Here is a 19,235-nt window from a genome sequence, read left to right on the forward strand (position 1 = left end):
CCACGAAACCCTATTTTGAAAAGCAGACCATACCAATTTATTCAATACAAGGAATGGCAGGGATAGGCAGCTATCTCCTTCTGCTTTACCCATGTAGTTCATGGGTGAGTGTAGTCTGGGATGGGCAAACTAATGAATCAAATATATTGTAAAGATAAACCTACAAGTGATCTTATGGAACTCCCCATTTCAGCAGTGTGAGTTTTTTGGCCATGGAAATCATAATATGTTAGTCAAAATGGTCTTACAGTGCAGATTCAACTAGTTTAAGTATACCTGAACTGACACTACTTGCCACAGAGTGGGATACAGAAAGAAAAAGAGGGACATGCCCCTGAAAAATAAGAAATATATATACTAAAAGGTAACTTACTCAGTCACAGTCTCATAAAAGAGTGAAAAATAGCAACAGGTGGATGACGATACCCTGAGAAGAAAGAAACAGCTACACAAAGCAGAGAATAGAACAACAAAGAAAGGAGGTGAAAGGTAAACATTAACTGTAGGAGAGTCGATAGGGTAAAACAAAGCTAAAAAACTAGGTAAGGGATAAAATGGATAGTATTAACAGAGATGCGAATGACATAAAATCAGGAAGAAAATCTGCCTGATGGTAAGCTAAGGCAAAAAATGAATTAAAGCCTGTATAGGGCAGGCGTGCAAGTATCCACTCTCAAAAGAGAGACAAAAAAATCATCATGAAACAATGTAATGAGAAGGGGAATATACTGTGAAACATGTTTAAAAAAAACTGAGATAGGCCTAGCAGATTCTGCAGTAGAGGCTTGGAAGGCAATCCATGATAAGGTGGAGGAAAACTGACACAATCTAGGTCATCTGAAAATGGGTTCAGCCGTTATAGGAGGAAAACGAGCAATACTGGGAGCAGATAGGGTAGACCCAGGTCCCCAAGGGCCCTCACAAAAAAAATTAATGGTAAGAATTATAAATTATATAAAAGAAAATGAAGTGGTCAATATAGTGGAAATGTCAAGAAATTGTGTAGTGAATAAACACATGTATGTGATGTTATGTGTTGAAGAAAAGATATTTAACCTAATTATCGATTAATCCGTAAATAGAACCATGGGTAAACTGAAAATAATAGACACTTATTAAGCTTAATCAAACAAGACATTTAACCTAATTATCGATTAATTCGTAAATAGAACCATGGGTAAACTGAAAAAATAGAAACTTGTTAAGCTTAATCAAACAAGATATTTAACCTAATTATCAATTAATCCATAAATAGAACCATGGATAAACCAAAAATAATAGACACTTGTTAAACTTAATCCAACAAAATATTTAACCTAATTATTGATTAACCCAAAAGTAGAACTATGAGTAAATCTAAAATAACAAACACTTGTTAAAGCTTAATTGAACAGTACAAAACAAAATATATCACTAAGCACTAAAAGTAAAATCTTAATCTAACAATAAGTATGTACAATATTGGTAGAAATTTATGTGGACCCCAGCTCAAGTGAATAGGAAGAAGGATAAATTATAAATAATACCGAAATTGGAATAGACGTGATTGTATGAAATTAAGTAAGTGTGTAGTAACAAGAACATACGTATGAGATGTGATGTGTGGAAGAAAAACAACATAGTTAAATTAATGATTGATAAATCAGTAAGATGAATTACAGGTAATCCTAAAATAACAAAGACCACGGTATAGGAGAAAAGATACAACTAAGACCAATTGCTAACCTGTACTTGGCTATGAGTATCAACCAATCTAATGAAACTTATCTTATGGAACCCAAATAACTACAGATAATAATATTAACAATAAAATTATTCAAAAACCATATCAGTATAATGTCTTATCTTTCCACAGTTGGCAGACTGTATTTCCAAATATGTGGGCCCACAAACTCGAGGTGAGGCCCAACATTATTCATTCATTAGACAATCCATCTCCTGATGAAGTAAACCCAATAAATTCCCCGTGGACTACCACCACCTGAAGCCTGTGTAAATGTGCTGACAGAACATATAACCTCCAGAGTCGTAACATAGAATTCATAATTCAATATGAATAACTAAACACCACTGTTTTGGCATAAAGAAATAAAAAATTGTTGTAATGAAGTAATAAGTTTCATAATCAGGTAGAAGTATAAAATAATTTCACTTTGGAATAACTCAACAAGTTACAAATATCATTATTGTATAATAAATAGTAAACTTGTTGAGAGAAATTGATACAAAGATACAGAAAAAAATAATAAAACACTTGAAGAGAACACAAACTAAACATTACAACACGAGTACTGCCAAACGAGAAGTGATAGTTCGGTAGAATTGAAAAGAAGGAGTCACGTGCGTCAAGAATGTGTCGCACTCATATTGGTGGAGGGTTGTCACATGATGATGTGCATGTGGGACGCAGTTGAATCAGTCAATTCAAAGATGGGTGGAAACTTCAAGGATTGTGGCATACAATTTTTTTTGCATATAGAGGGCAGCACTGAGTGTGAATAGTTATTTATGTGAGCAGAGGTAATGTACAGTATGAGAAAGCCTGGTTTCACTCACACACACCACACTTCTGCCTTAACACAAAATGATAGGCAGAATTCATGACTAAAGATCAAGCTAAAAATGAGGTCACATTGTAGACAAATGTATCATAAAAAAATATCTCAACCACCTCTTTTGCATACAGATCAGTGTTCATAATGTGTTTTGAGTAGTTGTGTGGTATCTGGCTACTTTTCAATTGATGACTTTGATTTGATTTGTTAAATGTTAGATTACTATAACCAAAAGGAATTAATTTTAATTTTTATTTAAACCACTAATTTAAAGCTATTTATTAATTTTGCTTTCACTTTCCAAACTCTATTACACAGTGGTTATTTGAAGTTCATGTGTTGTGAGAATCACTTTATTACTTTTTAATTTATGAAAAACTGAGTTTGAATGTAAATGTGTTTTAAATTTATATGTTACATATTTTAATATTTTTATTGAAAATAGCATTAATAATTATTAACAAGTGTTAATAGTGAAGAAGTTAGTTCAAATTTAATACATTCAACAAAAATGTAAATCAAAAATTTGTTATGTCTTGCTGTAGAAATGAAAAGTCAGTACATACTATGCCAAGGCCAATCAGTCCTATGTTGACAATATATAAAACTCATTTGTCACAAGATGTATGATAATGTAAAATTTGCAAGGCAATTATTTTCATGGGAACTGGTATGATCAAAGATCATACTCAGCTGATTTGCCCACCAAAATAAAAGGACAATTTTCATGTTATGACTTGTACTATGTCACCGGTGTATTAGCAATACGACAACTACCTACTTAATTGATGCCATTTTGGAGTGAAATAGTCTGTATATTTGTTAAAACTAATATACCTTATTTATAAAAAAAGTTACCTCTGTACTTGTTTTAGAAAATATTTACAATTGTCTTAAAACACCCCCAGCTGCTAACTTCTAAGCTCCCACCATAAGACTACAGTTTCAAATATTACCAGTTTTTGTAAAGCAAAAATTACAAAAACTGTAATATAGTTAGACTATTTGTAAGCATGTGATCAATAAAGATAACTTAAACATAAAAAAATCAAAATTAGGATAAGCAGTTTCAATTTGTTTTTATAAGTTTATCCAACACAACTGTTAATAAAATTTATATCAAAACAATATTATATATATCTAAAAATATAATTTATAGTTTTATTTTGTGGGCAGTTTGAGTGAAGATATTAGGATAGAGATGTTTTATTATTTCTATTTCTTGTTATCATTCATACTTATCAGTAAGAAAACTATGATTTGTCTGGATATTTAACAACACTGTATACAAAAAATTGGAAAAATGTTTATAGTGTCCCAACAAAATAATTTCTATAAATAAATAAACTTACAAACTGCACCTGTGAAGACACATCTTCTAACCTTGAATTTAGGTAAAAAATAATTCATTTATGGAGTCTGATCTTTAAAAATAAAATGAAGCTTTGTCAAAAAACACATGACAATCTTTTGCTAAGGTTATTCAAATTAATATTAATCATTGTAATGATGAGTTGATAAAACACAAGCTCTTCTAACAGGAGGACACTGGACTGAATCTAGGACCCTATCACCACAAATGGTCCTCAATACTTCCCTGAATGTAGCAGCACATTAGCAACCACAAAACAGGATATAAATTAATTAGTAATAAGTACATTGCAACAAAAAATTAGCAAGCAATTAATGATTAAACTAATGTGATTGTATAGGCTACTAACCATAACAATGACATGAAAACATCCTTTTTGATGGAAACAGTCTTCAGGGTGGTGACAGGATAATATTCAACCTGCAAAGCTTCAAACACAATGGACAACAACGTATGGAAGACTTTCATGTGTGGTTGAGACTGCAGGGCATTATCCAGGATTGTATAAAACACACAAAAACTACACCAACAAAAGTGAAAGGAACCGCAAAAGTAACTCCGACCAAGTATCAATCTCTATCAGAGAGAACATAACAAAATATCATGGCCAGATAACAATCCACAGACTACACCTACTAAAGTACGTTGTTTCATTCATTGGTGCAATGCCCATAAAGCGTGGATACAAGAGTAATGAACTGGAAATGGGTATCCTTATGCAAAGCAGCAGCCAAAAGGGTGTAGCAACCCTGACTGCTTGAATCTTTATGAAAAAGAAATCGGTAGCTCCCTTATGGTCTACTCTACAATTTGGGAGCATTGACCAAATCTTTTAATTTCTCTAAGGACAGTCTACAAACAAATCTCTACCTGAAGAATGTTACAGATCAGATATTACCCATGTTGCACTTTTATTATCCTAATGGAAATGATTCATCCCAGAAGAATAATACACCCATACACAAGTTTCAAATTATTAAAGAATGGTTTAAAGAACTCCTATCTTAATGTCATAAGGATCTTTGTAGTTTGTTCTTGAAGATAGATTTCACAGTCAATTTCCACTTCCTTCATCTCTCTAAGAATTAGATACTGTTCTCATGGAAGAATGATAATATACAATATCACAAAGATTCAAAGACCTTGCTTACACATTGCCACATCAAGTAAATGCAGTTTTGGATACTTGTGATGGATCTACACCTCATTTTATACTGTTTGGTTGGTTTTTATAATTTTTTTGTTTAACCCTAATAGTACATTACATTATTCTGAATGTATTGTGAATCAGTGACTGAAAAAACAAAAACATAAATGTAATGACATGCACCAAGAAACTAAGAAAAGTTTAATACTAAAATTCTATTTTTTGAAATGATAGACTACATTGAAGGAAACTAGTAATCACCACCACCACCTCTTAGGTTACTCTTTTACCAAAGAATAGTGGGGGATTGACCATCACAATATAACACCCCCACAACTGAAAGGATGAACACATTCAGTGATAGGGTTCAGTCTCTTGATCCACAGATTGCGATTTGAGTGCCCTAATCATCATGTCTTTGTTAAGCAAGTGACAAGTTTTACTACATACAAACACTTACTTTGTACAAAGATGGTCTAATTCGTTCTCCAAACACCACTTGGCCCAAGTTTTCCACAGGAGAATCCTCAACAGATGCCGTACAGAAATCAAAACTTAACAAAAGAAAAACAACAACTGAATTAATATTTAAAGATACCCCCCCCCAAAAAAAAAATGTTATATCTTTTAAACATTGGGGGGGTGGAGAAAATTGTTATATAATGTGTCTAACAGATGAAAACTAAAATTAACTTCATGGTGCACTTTTGATCCTGTTTACCATCATATAGCTTTCAACAACATGAAATGTTTTGTTTGCATATTGCTTTGACAGTACAACATGTAAACAATAATAACCCCATTGTTTACAATACAAATGCTTAACTTTAAGTGAAATAAGTTATGTACGTTTAACTTCAAATTTATGACCATCCAGTTAACACCTGTATCTAAATCACAAAAGAAATAAAAAAAAATATGTTAATCACTCCTTTATTAAGCAGGTAGTTTGAAAATTGTAATGTATTATGTAGTTACTCGAATAGATTTCTTAAATGAATAAATTACAATTAGAATGTAAATTTTTTGTATACCATGATAAATGCATAAGGTCTTACAAATCCTCAATTACACCTCATTTTCAGCTTAACTATCACAAATTACCATTAGTGATCTGAGTGTTACACTTGATTAAAATGCCATGCAATACTTAACAAATTCTCAAGTTTCCAAGGAATCCATTATTTTATACAAGTAAACAGCCACTTAGTGGCAAAACCCACATATTCCTCCATTCAAATAGGCCATACAACCTTGTAAGTGACAAACAATTTTATATTTTTAGGTATCAAATCCTTAAAATAAAACTAAAAATATTTTCACTATAGATTTAAATATACATCTAAATTCTATCTACTAATAAACCCTGCACAAGATTGAAAGCAACTTTTTTATTTACTGTAGCTGATTTCCAAATATGGTAAAGCAATGATTATTGGTTTCGTGGATACAACAAACTTTAAAACTTCGGAGATAGTCAATATAGTTAACATTTCAATGATATTACTCTCAATAAAAATGCTTGCAAAAGTTAATATTTTTCTACATTGAAAATATATTTCTGATAGATACTTCCTTCTTCTCACAATTACAGCTATTCTCGATTTGACTGCCCTCTATTGCACAATTTTTCATTCACCACTAGTCTTGAAATTCCCACCTAACTCACGTGTGGTTCAGCTGCATTATAGCTAAAAGTGTGATGATACAGTGATATGATACAATTTATATATCTTCATGAAATTTAGCAAGCTTTCAGTAAACATTATAAGTCTTTTGTACAGAAAAATTCAGAATTTCTAATAAGATATTCTAATGAAAATTAGTGATTCAATAAAGGAAGAGAAGTATTGAGTACTACATTTGTCTTCATTTCTTTTATTAAGAACATTATATCCAAAATAACATAACAAATTAACAATAACAAAATAGATAGACAGATATTAACTTTTTTATTTTAATTCTCTTGCCTCCTACAGTTGATTAAACCTGAGAATTTGAAAATGCACTGTAATGTGTGAAGTACTTAAATAAGACAATGTTAGTAATATACAAAATAAATTACAGACAAAACTGTTAAACTTTGTAACAAACCATTGGAAAACTTCTATATCTAGATATGTATCATATCGCAGCATCAATATCTAGTTATGTATCATATCAACTACTGTGATGAGATACGTGCCCCTAATTATAGCATGCAAGTAAGCATGTGACAATCCTCAACCAATAGGAGTGCAACACAATTACCTATTGCAGCTGACACCCTCTATGCAGTCAAACCCAATCTTCACTTCAAGATTAGACAGGACAAAAAAATATCGACATCAGAAGTGGGAAGTGTGAGAGGAGTAGGAGTCTATCGGAAATATATTTTCAATGTAGGAAAATATTAACATCCAATACAATCACTTACCTCCTCTCACAGTCACAGCTAGAATCACACATTGATCAGGTTGAGGAACTGGTATAAAGATACACAGAAGAACACCCTTCAGAAGTGTCTAAAGAGCACCCATGAAGTATGCCTTCATTATGTAGAGGAAAGAAAGTTATGGGAGACTGCGCAAATCTGAACCAAGTATACTCATCACCCATTTGAAGCCAATAGGTGTTGTGTCACAAAATAGGGTGGAACAAGATATCAATTCCAAATCCAAAGGAAGTGGTCTTCAAGGAAGCCCAAGTCTCCAGAAGAGAAAGAACCACTCTTGCAGGGAGAAAATGTGAGGAATATGCCTACTGAATTAAAAGCTCCATAGAATACTGACAAAGAAGAGAAGGCTGGGCAACCTTGTAGTGGGAATAGAAGAACACCCCAAGCGAAACAATTTATTGGGTTAGGAAGACAGCAAGCTTTTTCACCTTGACCAGCCAACACATCTGAGGAAGCCGAAAAGAAAGGAAACAAAATTGCTAAACACGTTCCCCATGGACAAAGTGAAGATAAAAATGGGATGTCAGGGATATAGAGATGTGGATATTAGCATCGAACATGTCAAACTTCTTCGTCCAAGGACCAGCAACAAATGCCCATTCAAGGGACAGACAAGACTCCATGGTGAACAGGGAAACCTCCATTGAACAGTTCAGACAGAAGGAACTAAAATGGATTACTAAACCTTGATCTTTATGGAGACTACAAAAGACAGGAATAGAAACGTGGTATGGTAGGAATAACTAGTTCTATAGTGTCCATGAAGATAATTCCTGAATCACCTCTGAAAAATGCTGTTTGGAACTCAAGGAGGAGAAAAGGGGACTGGAAGGAAGATAAAGGAGGAGGAGAGAAAAGGAATATAGAGTCCTGAGGACCAGACCCTAAAAAATCCTAGGGTTGGTGGCAAACGTTTCCCAAATACAGACAAAACAAAAGAGCCTGGCCCCAACTGGACTGGAACTCACAGGAAAGTCACAGGTACCATTGGGGGCATGCTGGATAACAGTGAACAAGAAAGAGTACACTATGATGAAAGAACTCATGAGAGGGGAACAGGTAAGAAAGAGGATAACACAATGACAGGAGAGTAATCCCATGAAAAAGGCAGAGGGATTAGGGTCAAAACCCAAAAGAGGGGGAGAGAATACAACTGTGGATTAACCAAAATAGGATTCAACTAATGATGATAAACAAAAATAAGAACCACAGAATACAAATGATTGTCAAATGCTCATCATTTACCCCAATTTCAGGGGAAGGGCAAAAGACAAAATAATCAGCAATCAGTGCTGTAGTGAAAAGGTTACGGGATAGTTCAGGTCAGAAGACAAAAACAGAACCTACTGTGTTACCAAGTCCAAAAGGGAGAAGGTCTCAGCATGACCAAAGTTTGAGGAAAAAGGCTGTCCAAATCCTCGTCTTCATGTTTGAATTCCCTGGGAAGGAGAAAAAGGGTTGTCGAACAGGAAACCCCCTCAGCCCACATGAAAGAAGCCATCTCCCTCTCCTACAGTCAAAAACATTGAACCTGAAGCCAATATACCAGGTGGTTGGTCACCAGTAGCGTCAGAAGTAGTAATGGCTGTGACTCAAAAATGGGAGTACATGATACCATGGTTGATTACCAGTACAGGAATGGAAAGTAATAAATTCAAAAAAAGTTAAATAACTGCAAGCTTGAAAGGTGAAAATTTTTGAAATTGCAATTAGACATCGAAGTTCCAAAACCAAGAGCAATGAAGCAAAATTTAAACAAGGAAAAAATTAAAAAAAAGGAAGTAAATGCAGGGATGGCTAATATCAATCCTTCAAAAACAATGCAAACAAGATAGTAAAGATGGCATTTGCATCATCCCTACATAACAGCACAGACACATAGCATAGTAGAATGTTAACAGAAAAAACAGGATAAATTAAACTCAATTAATATATTGCTATATATTAATTCTTTTTTTTTAGTTTTTTTTTACTTGTTTGCTTTCTTTTTTTAATGCAGTGTTTCAATAGACATAGGTAGGTTCTATTTATAAACAAGTTCTAAATACAATGAGGTTCCAGTTGTAATATATAATGTTTATCTATTATTGGCTTGTAATGCCTGTTTCACTCTGTACTTAAGCTTTTTAAAGGAACACCAAATTTCTGTAAGAAAACTAACTTCAAGGGGTAATTATAACTTCATTTACACTAGAATTATGACTTTTTTTATTATTACTAGTTATTAATAATACTTATAAAAGCAGATACTCCATTTGAAACTATGTCACCTCAGTAAAATTGATTGACACCATTGTTTTGGATTTTGAGTTATCAGGTAATAAAAATGGAGCAGAAGAAATAAGAATAAGAAATTGGAACTTTTTGCTATGATATTTATAGACATTACTAGAACTTGTGACTCAGTCATTAAATACATATTGTTATAAAGGGAAACACTGTATAGTATTGTAAAGTTCTGATGACCTATTGAGGAGATATTCAAAATACCATTTCGATGAACATCATCTGCTACCACCTGCCTGATAAATGAAAAAAAGGTGAGCTAGACGTCGGAACACTGTCATACCAAAGATTGGGTTCAACTGCATAGAGGGAGTCAGCTGTGATAGGAGGGTGTGTCACACTCCTATTGGTGGAGGATTGTTGCATGCTATAATGCAGCTGAACCACATGTTATACACATGGAGTTAGGTGGGAGTTTCAATGCTAGAAGCAAGCAAAAATTGCATAACAAAGAGCATTCAAATCGAGAATAGCTGTAAGTGGAGGTAAGAGATTGTATTGGAAGTAAAATAAACAGAACATTCAAAATTAGCAAAAAGTTGTGAAAGTCAGTTTACAATAAATACCTACTTCAAAACTATCTTGTTGACTATATTCTAAAGTATCTTCAAATGGCAAACAAGATTTTTACTTACACGTAACTACAAGTTATCCTTTGAGCTTGCTCTTAAAACACTAAAAACTGATTCCTATTTTTCTTCTTTTGAAGTTTTATCGAGATATTTTGAAGGATTGTGGCTGGTTCTCTACTGGTACAAAATAAAATGTTCTGGGGAACTTCAGAATACATCAAGCATTACATGACATGTTTTAATCATGTGTAACATTGCCACAACTCGTGATAACTTTGTGACAGTTAGTTGAGCTTAGAATGAGTATTTGTGAGTCTAACAATTGCAAAACTGAAACTAACAATATATATATACAAAATTCAGCAATACCATTTCTCAAGTTGTAAGCTGTTTTTTATTAAGTCAAAGAAAAACGTATGCTTACATTTAAGCTTTTACACTCATATATGTACTCCTTCTTTTTAAGCAAATCATTAATATGTATGTTTAGAACAATAAGGCCCCACACAAATATATCAATTTGCTCAAATTGAATGAGATTTAGATTTTTAAGCATTAAAACCTAAATATATAATTTAAAAGAAGCAAACCTTTTTTATAATCATAATGAAATTCAGCTATAATTTTACACACTGAATTTCTAGAATATATATTTGAAATACACCTAATTCTATTTAACTGACCAGTAGAAAATAATTTTTATTAACTCAAATATATACAAAACTTCACATTTTCTTACTTTGAAAATGTATTTCCGATAGGTACCTCCTCCCACACAAAGATATCTTGATCCTGGTCTGCCCACCAAGCATAACTAAAAATAATTTTGCTACAGTGCACCAGTCTATATACCCCATCAGTTTTGCGCCATTTCAGAACATGTGCTGATCATGTGACTACTCTACACCAATTGTACTGCTCCATTTATAATGGTGCAGCTAGCTCCATCCCTCTACTATTCTAGAACAATCCTCACTTTTGAGAATTGGCAGGCACAAACCATAAATGCCGGCATCTCAGTGGGGTGGAAGGATAGGAAGTGGGTAAGTGGAGGTAAGTACTTATCAGAAATACATTTTCAGAGTAAGAAAATAACTTCTGAAATGGCACTACCTCCTCTCACCAAAAGCTAAAATCCCACATTGCCAAGGTAGAGGGGCCAGTGAAGGCACATCAATCTCAAATCAAGAAGAAAGTGACCGCACTGAAAGAATGAGTGTGCTAGAACATGAAAAGAAAGCACACCAGTGGGGTACAGCACTACTTCTGGAACAGGTATGCTCATCACCCAGCAATTAATACAGTAACACAATTGGGGCAGAACTGAATTGATAGGCACAACTGAAATCCATAAAGAGACAGACAGCATTGAATCAGTGTAGAAAGTGCTGAATAACTATAACATGAATCAGTATGGTGTTGACAAACATGGAAAGGTTCGTTTGTATGCAACCACTTTCCCATATATGTATGTGCCAAGGGAAGTGCCCTAGGTTTCATCGGATTACACCAAGTACAGTCCATCTGAGCAAAACATCCAGTGGAAATGCCTTGTATAAGATATAGCGATCAACAAGTGCAGTCCACCTCAACAAAAGCATGCAGGGGAAGTGTCTTGGATAAAAAGGTTTATGAAAAATATAAATTACTGTTATGAGTGAAATCGTGAGGGTCATCATAACTATTCCTCTGTCCACATCCATGTCATAACAAGACATAGTATTGAACATAATGATAGTGAGTCATAGTATGGTGCCAGTAAATTAGCTAGCGATAAAAACAAAGTGGCTAGGGTTTAAGGACTGTGAAATGTACTTGAATAGGCCAAATGCGGTCCACTCAGGCAAAAAACATCGAGGGGAATCACATCGGATTGTGCCAAGTGCAGTCTATCTGGCAAAAACATCCAATTGAAGCATCTTGCATAAGATAAAGATATCAAAATGTTCCGTCTGCCCAGGCAACACCCAAGGAGAAGTGCCTTGGATACAGAGGATTAGGCTGAGTGTGATCCACCCAGGCAAAAAATATCCAGAGCAAATGCCTTGGGTTATGTCGGATAATGCCAAGTGTGGTCTATCCAGGCAAAAAACATCCAGTGGAAGTGCCTTGCATAAGAAATATATAATCATCAAGTGCAGTCTGCCTGGGCAAAAACATCTGGTGGAAAGTGCCTTGGATACTGAATATTATTGCATTATTCATTGTTTGGTACTGTAATGATTTCAACAACTATTGCCCTCTTCTTGTCTCCTTACACATGGATTATTTTGTTTTTTAAAAATCCCACTCAGGCGGAAACCTCCACAGTCCACCACTCCAGCAACTAGGAACTAGAAATGGTAAGGACTCTCATGTTCCACTAAAAGAGAGGGAAGGGGAATACACATTGGGGAGTCCAAAGGTATGACACACTGGAGACAGTGCAATGGGTATCTGTAATTCCCTATTTTGAAAAGCATACTGACCCCGACTGTACGATTCACAGGTCAGTAGGTATGGGCAGAAATCCCCACCTGCTTTACTCTTGAGGTCAATGAGTGATAGTCCTTTATAAACAGAACTAGTAACATTTAGTAAAAAAAATATAGATACATATACCACTGGACAAGCTGTTGGTGGTCTTACAGAAACACCCCATCTCAACAGTGAGCATTATAGAATTATTCATATCTAATGCAAATATAATATGAAGCATACCTGACCAGGCAACACCCGCTACCAGGTGGGATCCTGAAATATGATATATATCAACTAAAAATATATAGAGGAAAAGTAATATGTCGACTTACCCCAGTCAAAGGCAAACAGACATGTATAGAATCGCTACAGGAGGACCACGTTACCTGCCAGACGAAAACACAGCCAGGTCATGTGACGAATGTATTGGGAGTTATCCGCATACCAGTCTGAACAATATCCTCCAAAGGATGGTGAAGGCGAGCAGCTAAAGACATAGTTAGATAACAAAATGGGTGTGAAGAAACATTGTGCGGACAGCAACCTTCCATGGACAAGTCAGAATACACCAATCGTATAAGATGACGAGCCCGACCAGTGAATGCAATAGGGACATATCACGGTTCACAGAGGAAATCTTCAGAACAAATAGATGAGCCACATAACATGTCAGGGAACGAACCATATAAAGAAGTCTATCCAGAACTGAAATGGAGTACAGGTGGGAAATGGAAAGTAAGGAAATAGGAGAAAAGGCCAAACCACCTGCCCTCCCAGCAGATGTCCAGGGAAAGAAGGCCTGATCAGGATAGAGAATAACATAAGAAAAATGGTAAATAATAAATATTGGAACGACGAAGACCGCAAGCAAGGAAGAGGAGTAAGAGGACTCAAGGAAAAGATGGTACAAGCAACACATAGCAATGGGTTCAAATGGAGAACTGGATAGGGCATGAAGGACAAAACTGAGATCCAATATGGCAAAACAAAGTGATGCGGAGGGTGGACAAGATGAAAGAAATGGAAAAGGAGGAAGAAAGCTTTCTGGAAACAGAGAATTTGAAGCTGGTCAACAGGGTAGCCCTGTAACAAGAAACAGATGACACAGACCAACCTTGATCAAACAACAGGGTGAAGAACTGGGAAAGATGAGGTAACAAAGGGTGGATGGAGGCCACAGTGAAAGGACCAAGGTCTGATGGTAGACCACTGCCTCTGGTACACAAACAAGGAGAAAGGTCAAATGGAACAGGAAAGGAAAGATGCTACACGAGGGGTGTATCCTTGAGTTGAGGCAAAGGACTGGACAAAAGCCACGCAAGAAGATAGAGCTTGGTGATGCTGGAATGAACTATGTCCAATCACAGTTGTCGATGGAGAGACAGGGACAGGGGTAAGGGCCAGAGCAAAGGGAACCATGTCTGAGCAGGCCAATATGGAGCAATGAGCAGGAAGCATCAAGAAGTGGTCTGGATAAGGGAAAAGACTCTGAAGAGGATTCTGATTGGAGTGTAGGCATATAGGTGAAGACCCCTTCAATCCTGACTGAATGTATTTACACCCAGAGTTGAAGGTGTGGAACCAGAATCCAAAAGAAAGGAATTTTGGCATTCCAGTGAGTGGCAAATACATCTATATGCAGTGTTCCTAGTGGAGAAAACACCCACTTAAATACCAGTGGAAAAATGGAACACTTTATGGGGAGAGCCTGGTTGGGTCAAGATTAGCAATCGGCCACAAGATTCATAATGCCTGGAATGTGACACGCCTAGATTGCCACATAGTAGTCACGGGCCCAGTAAAGAAGATCCAGGGTCTGAAAACACAGAGATCTGGATGTGGTCTCCCTTGCTTGGTGATATAGCTGACAACAGTGGAATAGTGAACCATAACCACCCATTGCCCTCAGGAGCGGGAAGAAGTGATACAGAGCCCAATGAACTGTCAAAAGTTCCAGAATGTTGAAAATGGAGAGTAGCCTCCTTGACAGACCATCAACCAGAAATCTCTTGGGAATTGAGGGAAACCACCAACCAACTAAGGAAGCATTGGTAAACAGATGAGACTCCAAACAAGGTGGAGGAATAGGAACCCCTACCCTGGCCAGTTCCCTGTTGAGCCACCAGGCAAGGTAGGCCCTGATCCCAGGGAAAGGGTAATGGGATGGTCCAAAGGATCATGGGAGAAGTTCTACTGGTCGAGAAGCATCCATTGAAAAGAACACATGTGAGTTCAACCCAAGGGAATGAGAGCTTCCAAGGAAGACCACATCCCCAAAAGAGAGAAAACCCCACTCACAGTGAGAAAAAGATAAGGTAGGGCCATTGAGACTGCCCAATCCATATCCCTGAGCTGAAGTGGAGAAGGATGGGCCCAACTAAAATGGGAATTGAAGAAACTCCCAATGGAATAAGATGATATGAAGTGGGATTAAGAATTGACTTCTCCAACTGGAACAGAAAACCCTACCTGATTAGCTTTCCGAAGAAGTAAGCAGGCATGATTGACTGACTGGGAGAGGGGAGCAAGAGCCAGTCATCTATGAAAAGGAGAGTCCAAAGACCCAACGAGTGAAAATGTCAGGCAAAAGAGCATATAACTCAACAAAACACACAGATCCAAAGAAAGATCAAACAGCAGCACCCGGAACTGGAAGACACAAACCTTGTGGATGAACTGAAGAAAAGGAGTTGACATTGGAGCAGTTGGGATATGAAGATAGGCATCCATCACAATGATTTGGAAAAAAAAAAGGTGAGAGCTAGGGCTCAATGGTGAATTGAGGTGGCTCCAGATAACATTACAACCTGGACATGTCTATGACAGGTCTTCAATCTCCTGTCTTTCAAGACAACAATTAGACAGAATTAAAATCCCAGTTCAGCGGTGAACACCTTTTAAACAGCCGTTTGTGTAGTACGTCTTGAACAGACTAAGCAAGACAACTGGAAGAGATATGATCCCAAGGAGGAGGAATGAGAACTGGGAAATGGATAGAAGGTAGCAGAACTGAAGGCAGAAACCTTCATACAGAACACATAGAACCCACAGAACCATCATGAAGTGTAGCCAAAAAGACACAAATTAAACATACTTAGAGAAAGTACTTATTACTAATGAACTAACAAAACCAAGAAACCTGTAGAGTCTACAAAGTACACAAAAAAAACAAAGTTGCAAAGCCAAAACAATAAGCAACACCGAAAGTACAAAACCACTAATGAAATTTAGAAGATAAAAGTATTAAACTTATAAGTCCACTCAAAGAACTGATAAGACAAAAAACACAAAAGTAAAACCTACCCTGAAGAACATAAAAATGAAATGGCACCCAGTTAATAATAAAAAATTTTGACTCAAATCTAATCCCCAATTGGATGTGACTAGTATAAAAAAAATAAAGGAACTTACAAACTGACATAAACAATTAAAAAAAATATAAATAATGAACCAACACACCCACAGTAACCCAAACAGTAACTATCGGGCAAAACCCATACATAAACTGAAAATTAAACAAAAACAAAGAAATAAACAAACTCTAAATGCAAATTTAAACTAAAGTGACTTAGATGGTAAAAGAATTATAAACATCTAACGTACAAAATATTGAGCAGAGAAGACATGAAAGACCTAAATTATTGTGTGACAAAATTGGGTCAATCCACACAAGCTCACATAAACATACTAAACATGGGTATACCTACTGAGAGTGAGGAATACATGTTGAAAAACTTACCACAGATCTCCTGGGAAAAAGAACAATACCTAACCCAGGAGATTACAGGTAGAAGGTGCCATAGAAAGAAATGTCCATTCAGTAGTTATATCCTGAATAGGCCAGGATCAAGATAGCTTTGGGTATCAGGAGGCAGTATCATTTCAGAATATAGGCAATTCACAATGTACATACTTAGAAGTACACAAACTTCACACTAAAATGTTTCTTTATTATCAGCAATTTTATTTTCAGTATATAAGATAATGATCTCAAGCACAACTTTCATATGAGCTTGTATAATTTATACTTACTGATGATATTCAAATGGAATTACAGATTCATCTGAATCAAGGCGATTTACAAAAAGTTCCACTTCAGACTGCAAAATAGATATATAAATACATGTAGATATATCACTATTACAAAAGTAACAACAGCAATGTACAATGATCATAACTGCATTTTTTGATGTCATGGAGAATATCATATTCTTACACACAGTATTTTTACAAAAAAATTTAATAACAAGTGCAATCATAGAATGTTAAAGCAAAATTATGGAAAAACCCAAAACCTATTTCTCAAGCAGTGCTATATATATATGCAAAAATATTTATGTATTGTGAGACAATAATTTTTTCTAATATTATTAATTTCAATTTCATTTATATTCATCTATGATTAACTTTCAAATTTGCTTAACATACCTATGTATAAAGTTTAAATATTACTCTATTTAGCAATGTTCACTGGTCAATAGCAAAAGTTTATCAGTTTTATTAAAATGCCTGTGAGTAACAGGTAATACATGTTATATGATTAGGTCATAAAATATATGTGAAGATACTAATTTAAATTTGTAGTGTTGAGTCTCAAGATGAGTTGTACTAAAAGGTGCAGGGTATAGAGAATCCTGCATCTCTCCAAAGATACTCAGTATTTGCTCTGGGGCTAAAGCAGCACATGAGCTATAACACTGTCTTTCAGTTCCTGTAACAGATGTATCCGAAACACTGATCTTTAAGTAATTCTACAAAGCAAAAATTTAAAAAAGCATTTTTATCATGAATAATCAGAATTTCTGTGGGATTAAAGGAGCACATGCACCATGATACTTTCTTGCAGTTCTGGTAACACAGACAAACTAGATACTGATCATTAAGTAACCCTACAAAACCGAATATGTACTATCAACAATCTTCAAAGCTTCCTTACCTTCTGCCTCAAAAACACATCTGTTGTGTTTTCATTTACAACCAATGAAGTTTTGTATGTAATTAGTTTCAGTTAACCTTACTTTGGCTGTCATCAATCATATAGTATTAATATCACATCTGTAATGGCTTGGAATTGTCAATGGTTACATACATCATATTATGTATGACTTTTCTGTTTATATGTTAGTCTTTGTGTGTAATAGGTAGTTAAATGTAAAAAAAAAACGTTTTTGTCATTATTATATACCTATATTTAGTGAAAGACAAACAACAAAAAAACATTCATAATTGATATTGAAAGGATGGTGCTACATTAGCCTCAGAGTAAGAACAAATTGGATTTTCTCCAGAATCTAAATGTGTGCTGTGGATACCATACAGTGGCAAATTCAAGCATACAAGTATGTGTGATTAGCACTTCAAATTAAGAATACCATGATAAATAATGTTTCACACACAAGTATTGTATTACCCCTCTGGCACCATGAAACAAAACCAAATAACTATAAAAAAAAAAAGAAATTGCATAATGAAATTTTATATGAAAAAGTACCCTTCAAACAAAATATTGTAGATATAATTTTATTTCCTGAGAATAAACCCAGACTTGACTAAATTATATTATCACCTTGTGTATATATTGTACACAACTATAATCATGAATATTTTCTGTGAAGATAAAGTTTTAATAAATACAACCGAATCACTACTGAGAAGATGAAAATATTCATTAGTTTGAAATTTAGTCAACACTGCTCAACCAGAAAACATTTTTGTTTCTATTAAAACATGGTCTGCAGGTTAGTAAATTTTTGAAAACATGTTAATCATTTCAATATTTCAAACTGTAGTAAAATACTGTACATGCATTTATCAATAAATTTTTAGAAAAATTTTGCTTTAATAATATTAGAGTTGGGTGATTAATGGAATTTGTTAATCAACTACACTCATCTAATTGACTACTCTCACATAAGATGGATAAAAACACTCAATTTGATGAAGGACATAGTCATCAAGTATTCATGGGGAAAACACAGAAAGTTCTCAAGTGGTTCGACTCATATAATCTTTGTTCATTTATATATATAATTTCTCATACTTTTTTTCTTTTTCATCTCACCCCTACTTACTCCTAAAGCTTTCACTTCACCCATATTTACATTTTGTTTAAAAAATATATAGTGTTCTCATAAACAAACCTTTTATGCATAAATGCACAAATTTTGACATTACGTACAGAAAAAATAGCATTATCATGCATTAAATATTACAAGTGACTGATAATACATGTGGGTTATCATAATTTTAATTATAAATATAATCTGGATGGGAATAACCTCAACAATGTTAGAAAGAAAGGGATCTTGGTGTTTTGGTTGATCAGTCTTTTAAGCCATCCAAGCAGTGTGTTGTTGCAGTGGTAGGGCAAATAGGATTTTACGTTGTATCTACAGAAATATTGAAT

At 34.9% G+C, this 19,235-nt stretch overlaps 1 protein-coding gene across 1 annotated transcript in view; it reads right to left on the minus strand.

Annotated features, from left to right (window-relative positions):
- LOC106467703 (transmembrane 9 superfamily member 2-like) overlaps nt 1-19,235 on the minus strand; it is a 58,755-nt gene that overhangs the window by 37,679 nt on the left and 1,841 nt on the right. The window contains exons 2-3 of the mRNA XM_013928080.2: nt 16,862-16,929; nt 5,535-5,628 (exon numbers count right to left, since the gene is read on the minus strand). Coding sequence (XP_013783534.1) covers nt 5,535-5,628; nt 16,862-16,929 — 162 coding nt within the window. The remainder of the gene's footprint in view (nt 1-5,534; nt 5,629-16,861; nt 16,930-19,235) is intronic.

The sequence above is a fragment of the Limulus polyphemus genome, unplaced genomic scaffold (genome assembly GCF_000517525.1).
Source record: "Limulus polyphemus unplaced genomic scaffold, Limulus_polyphemus-2.1.2 Scaffold2712, whole genome shotgun sequence".
NCBI lineage: Eukaryota > Metazoa > Arthropoda > Merostomata > Xiphosura > Limulidae > Limulus > Limulus polyphemus.